At 38.7% G+C, this 15,184-nt stretch overlaps 1 protein-coding gene across 1 annotated transcript in view; it reads left to right on the forward strand.

Moving 5' to 3' along the window:
• itga1 (integrin subunit alpha 1) overlaps positions 1–15,184 on the forward strand; it is a 46,449-nt gene that overhangs the window by 7,188 nt on the left and 24,077 nt on the right. Inside the window, exons 2-3 of the mRNA XM_014468642.2 lie at positions 10,452–10,572; positions 14,332–14,441. Coding sequence (XP_014324128.1) covers positions 10,452–10,572; positions 14,332–14,441 — 231 coding nt within the window. The remainder of the gene's footprint in view (positions 1–10,451; positions 10,573–14,331; positions 14,442–15,184) is intronic.

The raw sequence follows: 15,184 nt of genomic DNA on the forward strand, positions 1-15,184 counted from the left end.
TAAATCCCAACATGAACCAACAATCCCCCCACTGAAGACTAAAGTGACTGATATCTGGAATACATGAGGAAAACACCCGTGATGATGCAGCGTGACACTTTTGTCTCATCTTGCAAAGGTCTTGGCCTGCAAATGGGGCCAAGCCGGACAGAGGTACGTACACACCAACACACACTGAGCACATAAGGGTGTGCGTGTGTTTTCACGCTTCAGCGCCAATCATCACTTCTGCTCCGGGTGTTACAAATTCAACAAGTTCAGGAGCATCCTCTTAACCCCTGTGAGCACTGGCTTAATTGTTCCCACATTGGCACATCCACAAAAACAATCTTCAAAACATTCAATTGTAGGATGAAAGAAACTGCTTTACGACTTTCAGAATCCGAGCAGCAGAGGGAATCTGTTATTTCCAGGAATTGGTGCCTATGTGTCCAGTTGTGCCAGCATACAAAGCGTTAGCACTGAGTTATTCCTCGGTCACAAGACCTTTGCCACTGCACAGTTGTTGTTGTTAGGAATCAGGAGCAAAGCGGAGGTATGCAGGGTGCAGGAGAGTGGGGGGCAGGAGACACACAGAGGCAAAGGGAGGACAGAGGGTTCCAGGTCGGGAAAACTGCAGCTGTGGGCGAGACGATGGCGAGCCACAGAGGAGGTCCATTATGAAGAATTTTGTAGTGGGAGGAGATTTCTTTATCGTTAATGTTAACAAAACCGTGGACGTGAAGAAATTAAAGAGAAAACCGCCACACCACTGCTTCGGTTTAAAGCCAAAAGAGGGCGTGGGAGGTTTTCTGATCTCTGCAGCTTCTTCCTTGGGGTTTGGTCAAACTTCTCTCTAACAAATACATACATTTACGAAGAATGAGTGTTTCAGTCTGTTGATAAACTCTTCTTGTTTCCCAACATTGATGCTAATTGTTGGGCCTGTTGTGGGGAGTGATGCAGTTTGTGGGAGTTTTTTCTTTTTTTTTCTTTGTTGAACAGGGTTCACGTCTGAAGTAATTTCCTTTTCTGTTTTCTCTTGCATGTCCAAACTAGGACCTTATCCCCTTTTGCCAGAATAAACACACAAGTGGTGTGTTCCTTTTTTCCACAGACTTTGCAAACATACTTTATTCCCATGGGGATTCTCAGTACCTGCTAGGTGTTGATAGCCTTAGATCCTAGATATACGTGCTTGTGAGACTTTCTGCAGCCAGATCAGCTCTGCATCTGTGCGCCAGGCCTATTTCGCCCTCCACCCCTTCATTTTTCACTCCCATGCCAACAGTGGTCCGGAGCTATCCATCAAACTGGCATTGTACGGGGGGGGATTCAGCTTCTGCTGGGAGTACTGCATTCACGTGAACTCCTCAAACAAGAAGTCCACACTACACTGGTTATGATGGTCACCTTCAAAACATAATTTTAAATTGTATTTGTTTTTAAAAATGTCTAACTTTAGGTGAGGTTTCACTCAGATACAAGACTAAATGATGGTAAAAGTTTAGTTCATCTGAAGGAGATGAGAAGAATAAAGCTAGTCTTCATGACATCATACACATAATGTATGGCAATTCCGTACATAGGCAAGTTTTGAAAATATTGTAGCATAAATACCATTGTTTGTCATTGTTGTTTTTATCAAAATCATGTAAAAGACGGTTGTGACCTGTATATAGATAAAATTACCAAAACATTTCTTTCTTTTTCCAGTATTAAGATCTTACAAAACAAAAGATCTTACAAAAATCATGTTACTACGGTGGCCGACAGGTGCAAATGCGCAGCAAAAGAGAAAACATGCAAACAAAAAAGAAGACACCCCCAAATGAAATGCAGCAAACAAAAAGAGAGACGCAAACACCCCCGAATGAAATACAGCAAACAAAAAGTGTTGAAAACGGAAGTGCTCCAGACCACTAGGGGAAGTCAAAGAAAATAGTATTCATTTCTATGGGACCAGATGCAAGATTCAGAGAAAGAAATTTGAAAGAAAGTAAAGGTATCTCTCTGAATCTTGCATCTGGAAAGTGTGATTATTGTGAGAAGTCTGAAACAATAGAGCATGTTATTTTAGAGTGTTGTAAGTATGAAGAAGAGAGAAGATGCATGCTGAGAGAGTGTGTAGGTATTAAAGAAAGGTTTAATTTAATAGAATTTTTGAGGAGAGATTTCGGGAGTAGACATATTCAAATAATTATTCGGTATCTTAAAAAAACAAAGCTATTTCATAGGATATGAGTAGAGCAAGTTGGGTGTGAATGTGTAAAGAATATCAAAGAGGGGTATATAAAGTTATAAGCAAGTTGGATAATATAAGCAGGTGTGTATGTGTGGGGGTATGTTTAATCAGGAGTTAATGGAGGGAAAAGGTAGAAAGTGAAAGTTTATAGACCATCTCGAACCACACTCCATACTGGTAAGTGGCGGTAATGCTACTGTGAGTTTGTTGCCAACCGCCAATAAATACCAAGAAGAAGAAGAAGAAGAATCTTGCATCTGGTCCCATAGAAATGAATACTATTTTCCTTGACTCCCCCTAGTGGTCTGGAGCACTTCCGTTTTCAACACTTTTTGTTTGCTGCATTTCATTCGGGGGTGTTTGCGTCTCTCTTTTTATTTGCTGCATTTCATTCGGGGGTGTTTGCGTCTCTCTTTTTGTTTGCTGCATTTCATTCGGGGGTGTTTGCGTCTCTCTTTTTATTTGCTGCATTTCATTCGGGGGTGTTTGCGTCTCTCTTTTTGTTTGCTGCATTTCATTCGGGGGTGTTTGCGTCTCTCTTTTTATTTGCTGCATTTCATTCGGGGGTGTTTGCGTCTCTCTTTTTGTTTGCTGCATTTCATTCGGGGGTGTCTTCTTTTTTGTTTGCATGTTTTCTCTTTTGCTGCGCATTTGCACCTGTCGGCCACCGTATGTTACAGTCATTTTACTGAGCTAACCAGACCATCTGCGTTTCCTTAAATTTTTTTTTAAAAAGCATCTTTTCTCAGGAAATGTGTGTAACAAAGTTGATAAAACAAATGAAACAGACATCACTCGTTCTTGATCTTCCTGCTTTTAACCAAAATATCAGACAGGAAGCAGACCCCTTTCTGTCAGTGCTAATGAAAATGTAGACGTAATTAGTGGTCAGTTCAAAACCCCTGCAGTGTGGGAAGTGAGAACTTAATTTCAGCGTTATTATTAAAAATACCTTAAATATAACACAAATAAACTGAGCTGCACAATCCAAATAGATTGTTGTGATTTTTGTTTTTTAAAGGAAACAATAATAAACTTCAGTAATATTGCAAGAGCTGATAATTTCAGGCTGATTTCCTCTCACATTTTCCTCACAAGACATCAAGATTGTTTTGATGCTTATTGATTCTGGAAGGAGCTTGGTCTTTGACCCCTGTCGCTGTGTATTATTAGCTTGACACAACCCTAAAGTGTGCTTTCTTCCACCCGCCCCATCAGCTTCACTCTGTTTTGCTCAGCAGATTCAGCCGACAGTACGTACAGTGTGTCTGCTGGAGGAATATGGTTAGGAGATTTCCAGGCACTCCTACGTTATTGGAGGAAGAGATTCTTGCAGGGATGAAAGCTTTGACAGCCGTCGGGGGGGGATGATGTAATCTTGTTGGGCTGCATGTTTTCTGCACCAGTGAGAAAACAGAGCTCCAGAGAGTACATCTGGAAGTTTCACAGAGTGTAACCTGACACCGCCAGGCATGTCCAATCAATATAGGAAGGGACGCAAACATGGAAGATGGTGAGGAGGGAAGAGCAAAAATGAATGGAAAGAAGGAAAAAGTGAATGAATGATGATGATGAATGTTGTTGGGGGACAGAGAGATGGACCAATGGATTAATGATTGGATGGAGGAGAGGAAATAGCCTGAGGAGGCTGATGTTAATGATTCTAGCCATGCCAGAAAACTGACTGGAGGGCCACCTGTGATTTTAGTCCAAGCTGAAATACCTCAGTAACAGTTTGCTGTCTACACAGATGATCAAGGTATAAAAAGTATTTGATGTCCTTAATGAGTGTTTTTGGGATGGAGAGACAAAATTTGACCAAATTTTTAAAAAGTCTTCCAATAAAGATTTATTCTAAATTAAAAAAAAAAAAAAACCAACAACATATGATTGCATGCTAACGCATTAAAAGTTGTAGACTGTACAAATTGATCATTTCAGCGTTGGCATTTTTGTCTAAGTAATTAAAGCGGACACGACTTTGACTTGATCACTGTTGTGTATAGATTTCTTTTGCTTTTTGTTACGCTAACATATTTCAAAATATTCTATCAACAACAACAAAAAACTCCGGGGAAAAGGCATTATATATTGAATATTGGAATATTGCACATTTTGTGCTTATTATTATACCTTACCTTAAGCCTTTCAAACAGCTGAAACAAAGATTGTTTTTTGTTTTAAGCAATGAAAAGGTGTACGATAGGAGTCATCCTTTAGAGGGGCAGCACTGCCATGCTTTGAGCTCCATGCAGACTGAGGAAACTGAGACCACCTTGCGCTTTCTCTGAGAACTTCAAGCCTTAGGAAATTGATTTAAATTTTAGTGTCTGACTTTTTAAAAATGTTAGTATACTTAACCACCCAGTATCTATCTTGTTCTAAATTATTGGTAAAAGATTGCCATGTGCAGTCATTTCAGCTCTTCATTTTGCCCTTTAAACCAACTCAACTATTGGTTAAACAGAACAATGCCTCTATTTGTATCATTGCTTAACACAAAATTGTGGAAACTTGACAACCAATAAAAGTCAGACTTAACAAGCCCTGTGTAAAGGGCAGAGAATGAAGGTTTAGGAGTGAGTGATGCAATGTTGTTCCTGGATGCCTACTGTGTAAAAACACAAGCAGCACCAGCTTTTTGTCTCCGGTAATGGTTTTCTGCTGTGCAGGAGCATGGAGAACTTTACAGAGATGCTGCTGCTGCTGCTGTTTCCACTCACACTGTCATCTTGGGTTATTTATTCCGTCCTCCTCTGCTTGGAGACATTTACTCTGAAATTCTGAAGAATTCAGCCCCCGGTTTCCAAGTGCATACAAAGACATGAACACACCCACATTCATAACCCCTCATGTCCACTGCACACCCACTCACTGTCAGTTTGCCAGGATGCAGAGTCTGAGCTGATGTCCAAAGGAGAAAATGAAGTCAATATGAGGAGATCAAAATCCTCTGAAACTCAGCATAATTATTCCCAAAGCGATCACACCAGAAAGTATTAATATAATCGCTGAAAAAACAACAACAACAACAAAAGAACATAAGGAAACTGTGTACAGGAGAAGCACTTGAGAAAGCATGAGAACTTAGATAACCAGGGGAGAACCAATAAAGATAAAAGAATAAAGAGGAAATCTGGAACATATTTCAGTTTCATAAGTTTCATGGCTCGAAGCTGCCCCTGGTCATGCCAGATGTCCGTCTCCTGCCAGGACGTCTGTTGTTAAATGCCAGCAGATGGTGCAGAGAAGTTCCAGGTCCCACCCAAACCCCTTCTGACCTTATTCCTCCTCTGTGTGTCTAAAATGTTCATGTTTGTGAGCAAGTATAGATGTTTCCCCTTTTTAATTACAAACCACTTAGCTGCATTAGATTATGTTACTCACACCTTCTTTACCACAGCTCATTGAAGATGAGTTTCAGGGTCCTTGATGACTCTGTTTTCCAAAGGTGCTGATTTGGTAAGCTGTAAAAGCTGTTTATAGCTGGTTAGATGCTCTATAAATGAGCAGGTGCCAGTTAGATGTGTTTTTTTTAACTGTAGCTGACTCAGGCTTTGAAGCCTACAGGTGCAGAGCTGGGTGACTTTTATGACTGGTGAGAAGTCTAAGAGACCAACAGGTGCTGACCAGTTCTGACCACGTGACCATGTCTGTGAAGCTTTAAAGAACAACAACACTGTTTAGTGCTTGAGTGGAGCTACCTTTGGCTGTAGAAATGGGGTGGTCTGCAGAACAAGATGTTTTTGTTGAAACCTTCCAAACTCCTTCATGTAGAAGGAGCTTGGCTTAAAGCAGAACCCTTGTTACACATTTTGTTTTTCCCCGCTGAGCAAGAACAAGACTTTAAGGCAAATAAACAAACCAAAGATTATTGTTCTGGCTCCTTAAATGCCTTTAACCTCATTACTTGCTATGAGTTCTGGCAGAAATATATTGATAAATGGGCATTGAATTATGTTTACGGCAGAAATATTACACCAATGTTTCTGCCTCTTCAGGCTGGTGGATCAATTGACTCGTTTTTCACTTCAACTGTTTGTAATTGATATATACTTAATCTACACGCAGTGAGCACAGTGATGTTTAGTCAAATGTTCTAAAGTCACCATAATAATTGTCAGTCAATCAAGTGTATTTGTATAGTAGATTTCAGCAGCAAGGCCGTTACATGTGCTTTATGCAATAAAAACTTTGTTCCATCATATTGCTTTAAAATCTTGTATCTGCCAACTAATTTGTGTGATTGTGGTCAGACACATTATTGTTAGAGTTTTTTCCTCCATTAAGAAAATCTGTCACATTGTCTGAGAGGTTCTAATCAAAGATGCTGTAATATCCAACCTGTGACCAGCAGATGACAACAAATTTAAAATAAAATATAATTAAAAAAAAAAAAAAAAAAAAATCCAGAGCGTGGCTAAAGCAGTTCTGGGCAAAATATTCTCCAAAACCAATTGGAACTTGGGTTTTTCCTGAAGCCATTTCTCATTTCCTTTCAGCCAATCTTCACAGTGGAAGATCAGCTGATGGTGAGCATAATGTAAAATTGATGTAGAAAAAGGAAAAACAAAAACAATGAAAGTCATCTCAGCTGTTGTCGTGGTTACTAGCACAGAAAGCGACAATGGGTATATGCAAATTTGGCCTGTTTGTCATTGTTTATAATAATCTTGGAGGCCCAATCAATATTTAAACACCACTTACAGAATAAAAAAACCAACAATTTTTTCTGTAGAGACTTACTACTTTTATTTTCTATAATTAGTGCAAGACAAGCAGAAAGGCCGTGTTGGTGTGGACAGGGTATTTTTATGTACAGTACAGACCAAACGTTTGGACACACTTTCTCATTAAGTTCAATGAGAAAGTGTGTCCAAACTTTTGGTCTGTACACGCCCGCCCACACACCCCTTCACACATATGCTGAAGGTGGCATGCAGCTTAAAATATTTCCTCTTTTCTGTTGTCAGCATGTTGAGCTTTAGATGCTCTGTGTAGCTGCTTGATGCTCTGCTGTGGTGCAATCGAAACTGAGCTTATATGCACACCAAACCTGTTTTTTCAGGCCTTGAGACATGGGCGATAGTTTGTGTAGACAGACTTACATCTCAGAACCAGATCCTGCCCTCAAGGGTAAAAATTTAGAGTTTCTTTTTGACGTGTCGTAACTTTTACCTAATTATTTTTAGTGTACATCAGACATTTTCTCAGAAATTGAGGGTTGAATTATTTTTCCTACGAAGTTGCTCAATTTAAATGGCAAAAGCCATTTTGCTTCAAGACTGAGTTTAAAGAAAGAATAATGACACCATTTATGAACACGCTCATTAAACACATTCTTCTGTAAACATCCTGTTTAGCACATTAGCAAGTTTACATATAAGTACAAATGGAAATTACTGCTATATTGTAGCTTAGCTAGTGACCTAAAGTACAAAAAACAATTAGCTAAATGGACATTTTTCCTCAGATCAAAACTGTTGTTTTCTCAAAAGAACTACAAGACAAGTTGCAACTATCTAACGAGTTGGCCAGGTGTGGTTAGCATGGGACTCACACAGTTCAAGTGTGGGACTCATAAGCTCAAGTATGAGACCTATAGTCCTGGAATTGCAGCAACTTTATATGTATATTTCTACGTTTAAAAAAAATGTTGGTTCTTCATGTTTTTAGCCAAATTCTGAGACAATTTCCATTTTCAAACAGAAAAGCTACCTTGTTGATTTCTCGGGCAGAGAATTACTCTCAACAAAAGCTGGTTTTAATTTAATTGGACATAGTGAGGTGGTACCAAGGACAACAAAATGAAAACGACAGGCACCTAAAGTGTGCCAGGTGACAGAGGACATTTTTCTGTAATTTACTTTTCAGGACAGCTCAACTGTGATTTGCACTTGAGCTCAGTGCTCAAAATGAAAAAAAGAGAAAGACCTGACTGGCCTGGAGCCATTTTAAATCAGCTAAATTAGCCGTGCGTCTTGCACTATCCATGTGTGTATGGATGTGTGCCTTGAGAGTTTAGGGGATCTCTGTAATTAAGTTAATAGGGACAGGAAATGGATCTCTGGGAGAGAGTCACAGAGGAAGAACAGAAATTATGGAGAGTGGAAATAGTGGAGATAATTCATCCTGGCAGAGATTCCTTCATGTAAAAACTAGGAATGGAGAAGGTACAATAGTATCTGAAATCTTTGTCATTGAGATCAATACGTTATTTTTTCCAACTTTTCTGTTTGAGTGAGGAAGCCATAACACCAGAATTGCATATAATTCTAGGATCCTAAGTCACCTTGAACTATGATCTGGATTCTTGCACAAGTTCTTTTCATTTGTGACAAGTCTTTTTTTTTTTTTAAATTAAAGTATGAAGTGCACTATGTCCGTTCACTGTAATTTAAAACAATGATCAGAATCAATTACCTGTCACATTTGGCCATGAAATTCACAAAAACATTCAGACTTCTATTTGATATTAATGGATCACCATTAATATTCACTCACTATTATAAATATGATAGGACATAATAAATATAGAAATGAATGAAGATTAGCAGTTTATCTGAAAAGATATCCTTAAGCATTAACATGAGCCAAGTTTCACCACATTTAAAACAAACTACAGCCTCAGGGCTTCCTTGCTGTTGAGGATAATTCATGTTAGCACAATAACTATCATACCCAGAAAACAAATAGAATAGAATTACTCTTTATTGTCCCACACCTTCTGCGTAATGGCAACAAAGTGACAGCCTATAAATTCACACAAATATAAAAATGTCAAATATATGTTAAGAATATCATACTTTACAGTAAGGGCACAATTTCAAGATGAGATATGGTGCGGTTATTAAAAATAGCATACACCAATCCAAAAGACTGCTGATTGTTTGGGCAATAAAGCACAGGAGTGTAAAATACAACTGATGTTAAACTGCAACCTGAAGCGTTTATGAACCTCAGGGTCTTTGTTTTCTGCAGATAACGTGGGTTTGTTGGTGTTTTTTAACCTTAGCTATCAGTGTCCATCAGAGTGGGTTGTATTCGAAGGTGAATGAATTTGTGAACTGCAGTCGCTTTTGGAGGTTTTCCACCACGTTTCACAGGTTTGCTCAGAGACCCCCGGAGCAGACCTAATCTCCTGGAGGGACTATATTTCCACTTTTGCCTGGAAATGCCTTGGGATCCAACAAAATGTGCTTGAGAGAGAGAAACAGCTTCTTTGACTCTGTGGCCAGGATGAACCTTAATGTGTTGTTTTCTTTCTTTTCATCTTTAAAAAAGATTTATTTTCTTTTTAGAGTTTTTGCTCATTTTGTTCAGATCAGAGCAGTGAATCAACTGGCCGAACGGCCACCATCATCACGCTTCAAACTGCTGAAAGAGATATAATTACACTGATCCAGACATTACATCATACTTTTCTGCAGCTTTAGGGTCAAACGCATGAACAAAGGATCCCCATCAAAAGACAAACAGCTGCTTGTGTTTGTGTCTCCATGTATGTGGTCCGTGTTCTGCTTGTAATCCCCTTGTTCTTCCGCATCGTGCTGCTTCTTCACAAGTCTCAGAATTAAATCAGTTATCCTGGAGGAATTCACTGGCACAGTAAGCATAAAGAGTGTCATTGTAGCGGAGGCCCAAAGAAACATGGAGGGATTAAAATAGCGTCTCTGTGATATGTTCAGGCGGAGCCAGACAGAACAGAGGGCAGAGAAGAAGTCATTGTCCCGCACGTCCGCCTGAACTCTGACCAATGTGCTTCGCTCTGGTATATGAAATTCCTCCAACCTCCTCCAGAATGATTGAATGTGTGTGTGTGTGTTGGGTTTATCTGTGTGGCTCTTGTCTCATAATTTCTTTGCTGCCATGTCTGAATGACGGCAGCATTTGACATTTGAATTTACAGTAGAATTTCTCCAACATAGTTATCTTGTTTATTTTTCATTTCCGAATCGCATCTTTCCGAATCACTAAAGATGCGATTCGGAAATGAATCGCATCTTCCTGCGATTCATTCACATGTCCTGTGAATGTTTATGACTGTCTGAAAGGGAAAAAAAAAAAAACAACTCGTGTACTTCTCCTCTTTCTAGATTTCAGTCAGTTTATTTAATATAAACTCACTGGAGAGCTCTGCAGTAGACTAAAATAACTGATTATGTCCTTCAGCTGTAAATGGTCTTATTACATCTGACCTTTTGTCTTCCTTTTTTTGTGCTTGCAGTGCTGCTGACATGTGTGTTGTCCTTCAACGTGGATCAGAAGAATGCTATGTCCTTCAGCGGTCCTCTGGATGACATGTTTGGCTACACTGTCCAGCAGTTTGAGAACAGCGAGGGGAAATGGTGAGCTTCATTTTTGAAAATCTTTACTTCTGTCCAAGATATCTTCAAAATCAGCATGCAACTCTGGCTATCTTAATCTCCTTGTTATTATTATAATTTCCTCATGAAGCACATTAAATAATGACGATGCATTTTTAACAGTACTTAAAAAGACCAGTAACACTTTATTTGAAGACTGACTATCACAAACATTACATAACACCTGTCATGAATATGAAGGAGTCTTTATGAATGTTTGACTGTTGTCATAAAGTGTCATTTGGCAAATGACACTTTTAATGCAAAGTTGCTTTAAAAATTGCATTAAAAGTCCATTAAAAGTGCCAACTTTGCATTAAAGTGTCATTACTTACCAAATAATTCAAAATTGGCACTTTTAATAGGCTTTTAATGCAGCTTTTAAAGCAGCTTTGCATTAAAAGTGTCATTATTTACCAAATGACACTTCATGTCAACAGTCATAAACCTTCATAAAGAGTCCTCCATGTTTATGACAGGTGTTATGACATATTTATGAAGGTGTCATATCGGTCTTATGCATGCCCCTTCAAATAAAGTGTTACCAGAAGACCTTTAAATTCTTCTGTAAATTTTAATAAAGCTATTAATTATAGAAACCGCCAAAGTAGGAGAGAGTGAACAACATGGTGAGCTTATAAGAGATTACAGAGGCCTTCAGATAGAAGGTTCCAGGAGTTTATGATTCTAATCAGGGATTTAAGGAGATCTCAAAAGAATTTGAAATCAGCCATTCAAATATGTGGCAACTGGAGGATGTTCAAAACTGCCAACAAGCCCGGGTCTGGCCAGTGAATTAGCACTGAAAGAAAACTGCAAGATGATAAAATCTCACAAAGACTGAATGTTGTTAATAAAAAAATGATGCAAGCACTGTTGAGGTGGAAATTGCTTATTCAGGTGAGGGCTTACAAAACCTGCCAACAGGTCAGAGTAAAAGTACTTTCAGAGTCGATGCGTTGCTTTTATACCAAGAAAAAGGGATCATAAACATATGAGAGACAGTCTGGCTCCCTTGCAGCTACAGAAAACAACATCTCCAGGACAGCTAACCTTGGGTGTGTATCTGAGTCCTGTTCATTCGGTGAAAGTTCAGAAGCATTAAAACCAAAACATAACGTGACGTGACTATCAGATTAATAAAGCCATCAGATATTACCCTGTAATAAAATCTGGCACCACAATGAGAAGGCCACATGAAGTTTGGAGGTCTGAAGCAATAGGCTGTGCAGAAAGTTGGTGACCTCGGTGCACCATGTGCCTCAGTGTCCCAGATCATGTAATTTTATACATTGGTGGCCTTGGAGATGATTGGAACACCTGGATTTAATTATCTGCTAGGTGACACAATATTCTTTGTAAAATAGAGTATTTATTTAAAAAAGAAGATTGAATGCAATTATCACATAATGCTTAGAAGAGTTGCCTGACTAAAGTTCAAGGTGTTCTGATGTAGCCTATTTGATGAGATTTTTTTACAGTGAAAAAAAGTTTTTTTTGTGTGTGTGGATCTATTTTTCCTCTTTACTGTCACATTAGATGCTGTAGCAAAATAAAATAACATTTTAAGCCCACTTCGCCCTTCCATAGTTGCAAAGTGCAAGAAGTTAGTATTAAACTCCAAATACATGTCCTGAAATCCACTGAAGAGATGGCGTTAATAGTTTAATGTACTCTAAAAGGTATTTCTTTGAGTTATAGTCATTGTTAGAGGAACTATTGATACCGATCAAGAATAACTTTATAAAAATCTAAAAAAAAAAAGACATTGATCATTAGTAAGACTAAGACAAAAATGACCTGTTTTCATATTATTTCACCTTTAAGCTACTGTTTCAGGAGTTAGTCTTTTTTTTTTCTTGTAGGAAATATATTGAATCTGTAATAAATTAATGGTAGGGAACAGCAGTTCTGATGGTCTGAATTATTTCTGTTGCTCTGTTATTGTTCTATAATCTTGAGAAATGATTTATTTTGAGGAACTGAAGGGGATCAAAAAATAGCATTTTATTTCACCAGGGTAATTCCCTAATTTAATTTATTTAAATTCTTAAATGGCTGAGGACGTAAAATACTCTCATTAACGTGCATAAATAAGTGAGAGGGAGCACAACAGCTGCTGCTGTAATAGGAATTCTTGCCTTTATTGACTAAAACCATAAATTGCTCAGTATATTCAGTATAAACACTGAAACCAAACATCCCTGACTGCCTGCTGCATTAACTTGTGAACACACTTTTAAAGCCTTGTTAATACTCATTAGTGTGTTTGGTTTTGGTTTCTTCTTTCTATACCTCATCTTTAGTTACGCCAGGATTTACTGGTTCAGATTGCTTCTTTCCAACCTTTTGCAAAGCCACATTTGATCTCAGATTAGTCGTACCTGGTTCTGTTGCACAACACGGAGCTCGATAAAGCTCATGTGATATAAGTTACTCTAATTCACTCACTGCTAATCGGTGGAGTAAGCTGTGACTGTAACCATGTTATTTTGATTTTAAGCCATCGGGAAGAGAATCAGTCAAAGTCCCAGTGAAAAGAAATTGAACCCTGAAAGAAAAAACAGGGTTAAAGAGTGCAGACGTGAGAGACGCTGGATGGATGATTGAGACGAGAACTGCAGACTTTGTGTTTAACAAACTTCACAATCACACGGTGATTTAGCACAAATATTGCCACGACTGGGAGGCGACTAACTAGCTTCAGATGTAGCCACCAGTTCTCCTCCCTCGGTGGTGTTGAAAACTAAAACATCCGCACAAATGCAGCATGATGTGGCATGATCATAATTCAGTGCGCTGCATCTTTGGTTCGCCATGAGTTTCATATTGTTCAAGGGTGTTGCAATAAATCTTAGGAATATGTTGCATTGCTTTTGAGTCAACTAAAAAAAAAAATGTTGCAGGAAAGTTTCAGGAACACTTTTTTCTTGTTCCTGCAGAAATTTGATGTCGGCAAATAAGCCAAAGCTGACCCAAAAGATTGTTTGAAACACTTTTCATGTCATAATTGTTCACTCGGCATGTGCTAACAGCTGGACTTAAAGAATACCTGCGGAGTGGCGTAAAACATTATGTCGTGGTGTTTCTCACAAGCAGCTGATGGAAGTCTGAGTCCCTTGTTGTTGCGCTTCGTTGCGTGTTTTAAATGACCCCATTAGAGTCGAGGAATGTTAATAAGCCTAAGTGTTCAGAGGAAGGCAGATGACCGCCTGTTTTTAGCATCAGTTTACTGACGGGGTGGCAGGATTTCGTGTAACACCCACACACACGTATCGTTGACACAGTTGGGCACCCTGACCTTAAATAGCAGAAACAGGCGCTCAGAAAGAGCAGCACTGCTCTGTCCAGCAAACAGCTGCAGCATTTTAACTGAATTTAGTGATGTAAAAACTAAATGGAATGATTTTTCTTTTATTAACTTAATGTGATAATACAGTTAATTAACAGAAGTCACTTGGGCCAATCATGATAAGCTCTAACAGCTTTCCAAGTCAAGCCGACCCTAATATTTATGCTTAATTTAACAATAAAAGTATAACTATAATTATTCCAGGTTTAAACTATTGTTAATAGCTGTGGACCGCACAGTAAGTCCTTTAAACCTGCCAACTCCAAATTGCTGTAATAGTACTTGTGTTCTGTTTATTTTCATGATTGTAAAAATCATCATGTTTTCCTGTTGCTGTTGGCTGTAGTTTCACTCGGCCAACAGTCTCATTTTTTGTTTCTTTTCCTCAGGGTTCTGATTGGATCGCCGCATTCAGGCCAGCCTGCTAAAAGGACGGGAGACGTTTACAAATGTCCTGTTGGACGGGGGGACAATACCTGCATCAAACTGGAGCTGCCAAGTAAGAATAATATATTTTTGCATTTAGGTTATTTATGCAATAAAAAGGTACATAAAGCTATGAGCGGTACTAGGAGCCGTCAGGGGCTAGTGCCCCTTTAGAACTTGTTCTGGCCCCTGGCTTACCTCCTGTACTGAAGAGATGATACTAAATTAATTAATTTTATAGTTTTTAAAGGTAAAGTTTTAGAACTGCTAAAATTTGCCATAATACTTTTCCTTAAGTTGAAAGTTTGAATGAGATGCCATTAAGCCAAGTTGTTTTCTGAATTTATGGGGCATGACTCTAATCCCTAACCCTCCACCTATTGCTGTGCACTGCTGGTCAGTCGGCTGAAAGAATCATATGCTGGCCAATGCCTATAGGCTGTATGTTCACAATGGCTAAAAAAAAATGGTAAACGTTCTGTACTTGTATAGCACTTTATCTAGTCCAAAACGCTTCACGCGATTTACAGATTCACACACTGATAGTGGCGAACCATATTGTACCCACAGCTGCCCTGGGCAGACTGACAGAAGTCATACAATTTACGCCACCATCAGGCAATTTTTACATGAATTGTTGTAAGCTTGGCTATTTCATATTATCTTAATATGTCTTTAAACTTTCCTCAGTACTATAACAGTAATTTGTAAGTGAGCGAGTGTAAGAGCGTAATTATTTTTAGGAGTAATAAATGAAAAACCTACAGTTCTTAAATTGCATTTGAACCCATTGTATGAGGTCTACATCGAGTCACA

Source organism: Xiphophorus maculatus, chromosome 8 (assembly GCF_002775205.1).
Source record: "Xiphophorus maculatus strain JP 163 A chromosome 8, X_maculatus-5.0-male, whole genome shotgun sequence".
Classification (NCBI taxonomy): domain Eukaryota; kingdom Metazoa; phylum Chordata; class Actinopteri; order Cyprinodontiformes; family Poeciliidae; genus Xiphophorus; species Xiphophorus maculatus.